This window comes from Priapulus caudatus, unplaced genomic scaffold (assembly GCF_000485595.1).
Source record: "Priapulus caudatus unplaced genomic scaffold, Priapulus_caudatus-5.0.1 Scaffold76, whole genome shotgun sequence".
In the NCBI taxonomy this organism is placed as follows: domain Eukaryota; kingdom Metazoa; phylum Priapulida; class Priapulimorpha; order Priapulimorphida; family Priapulidae; genus Priapulus; species Priapulus caudatus.
The window spans coordinates 60,542-62,717 of NW_014577137.1; the positions used below are offsets into that span (position 1 = coordinate 60,542).

A 2,176-nucleotide genomic window follows, 5' to 3' on the forward strand; every position below is an offset into this window, starting at 1 on the left:
GAATTCACTTCTGGATCCGCCACTGGTTCATGGATGCCGTTTTTACCATCGACTTTCATTATGTAATTGGGGGTGGGTGGGTGCATATGGAAAATCTTGCCACTAAAAGATGTAATAGTAGGATTTTCATAATAACGATTTGTTGCGTCGACAATTACAATGTGTGTCGTAAATAAGGGCATCCGTGGTGGATTCACGGCTACACGACGATCCTACTGCCCACTCATCTAACTCCTACCGTGCTTCTCTCTCTCAGGAGTGTTTGCCAGTAACTTGCCAAACTACCAGCAGATGGATATCATGATGTTCATTATGGGCAAGGCTCCGATCTACTCCGCCGACGACGATGACGACGACGACGGCCCCAACGAGACCGACTTTCTCTTGCGCAAGATCACTCTCGAGTGCTTGCTGGAGGTGAGAAGCCCTGCGTCTTGATCTTCTCGATCGGTGCATCCTCTGTCTCAGGCATCCTCTGTCTCATTTGGGTGTCTCGCCTCCCCTGTTCGTTGTTTCCTTTGCACATTATTTGCCACTGTCGAGCCCTGCTGCATCGGCATTTGAATCTGTCGGTCGAAAAATTATTTCCGACATCACCAAGAATGTCCAGCATTAGGCAGAAATTTGTGTATGAAAACTGTAATACTCACCACGTGCGCGTGTGCGTGTGTTTGCGGCGGGCAGGTCGGTAAGAAGTACACGGTGAGTAACACTCCACCGTCGATCCCTCACTGTATGAAGACTGTGACATTACTCAGCGCGTGTATATGTGGGCAGGTCGGTAAGAAGTACACGGTGAGTAACACTCCACCATTCGTTGCTCTTCAACATGCACGCAGATGGACGAGGGTAAGTTTCGGCCAGTCGTGAAATTTGCTCGCCTACAACATGTTTCGATGCGAGCTATGCTGCTGCTAGCTAAACTAGTAGCAAAAACATTGGTATTCTCTAGTTGTGTTGCAGCTATGGCTGGATCGATATTTACGTGTTTGTTCTTCCCATGCAATCTAGTGCTGTTGGCGGAGGTAGTAGCTATAAAGCAATTGTTTACTCTACAGTGATGTCGCAGTTTCCGGTGGAGTGTCTGGGAATAATGATGAGATGCCAGCCGTACTAGCTGAGGCGTGTCTCAGAGATCTGCTCTGCAGGGCAGCGTTTGGCAATATCAAATCGGTTTTAAAACCCGTGCTCAGGTGAGGCTGGTGCAATTGAGTCATTCAGTCTATTGTAACGTTTTTCTACTGTTAGATGTACAGTGCAGCATCAGTAACACAGTTGATCATTAATATCATTGGATAGTACCACAAAATACGACTTTCATCATCATATTCAATAATTATTTGAAAAATTATTAAAAAAAATTTTATAGACAAAATTTGTTACATTCTTACTGTAGATGCAGGACAGAATCACTCTAGCAATAAATGTACACTGCTTTAATAATACACAGAGACTGTCCTAGGAAGATGCAACCTTACTGCTTTGTTGGCTTCAGGGGGGATGCAGATAGTGGGAAGTAGATACCCTAGTAGTACCCTCCTCAAGATAATTACCTGGACTTGTCTTGCATTGTACCTTGTATGCACCTCTCTGCATTGCAAATTTCAGTGTGGTTAGCTCAGTCGCCACTAGGACTGTGTGTATGTTCTTGCAGGCATCTGCATCTACACGAGCTTTGGACCCAGTGGCACTGCGACCACGACTTTCCGATCAGGCTTTTCAAGATTGTCACGTATGCGGTGCAGGTAGGTTGCCGGCGCCATCTGTCTGCACAATAAATGACGAAACGGCGGGCGCCGTCGGTGTGCATACACACTGCAACATTGGCATGTTGCTTTGCGAGTGCGCCCCCCTGTCATTCTGTCACGTAACTTCAAGAGTGCAGATGTGAGTGTGTACCTTACCCGCATGTGCCTCGCACCCCCACGGCCTAGTTCACCTACGAATGCTCCATGTCCTATAACACGCAGTCTTTCCCAGCGAACGTGGTCGCACTTCCTTCCCGCGCAAATACAAAGTCGTTCGCTCGTCGTAACAGGAGTCTATCTGCCATCGAGCAACTCTGCGCATCTGACGACAACTCACCGTCTCGTCGTGACCGCGTCGTGCGCGCGTGTGATCGCGGCGCCACCTGCTGACGTTTCTGTCGCGTTGTTACAGGCGCAGTACTCGTACG

At 48.0% G+C, this 2,176-nt stretch overlaps 1 protein-coding gene across 1 annotated transcript in view; it reads left to right on the plus strand.

Moving 5' to 3' along the window:
* LOC106821513 (protein EFR3 homolog B-like) overlaps nucleotides 1–2,176 on the plus strand; it is a 10,794-nt gene that overhangs the window by 2,242 nt on the left and 6,376 nt on the right. The window contains exons 6-8 of the mRNA XM_014826361.1: nucleotides 1,059–1,193; nucleotides 1,655–1,745; nucleotides 2,161–2,172. Of these exons, the coding sequence (XP_014681847.1) occupies nucleotides 1,059–1,193; nucleotides 1,655–1,745; nucleotides 2,161–2,172 (238 nt within the window). The remainder of the gene's footprint in view (nucleotides 1–1,058; nucleotides 1,194–1,654; nucleotides 1,746–2,160; nucleotides 2,173–2,176) is intronic.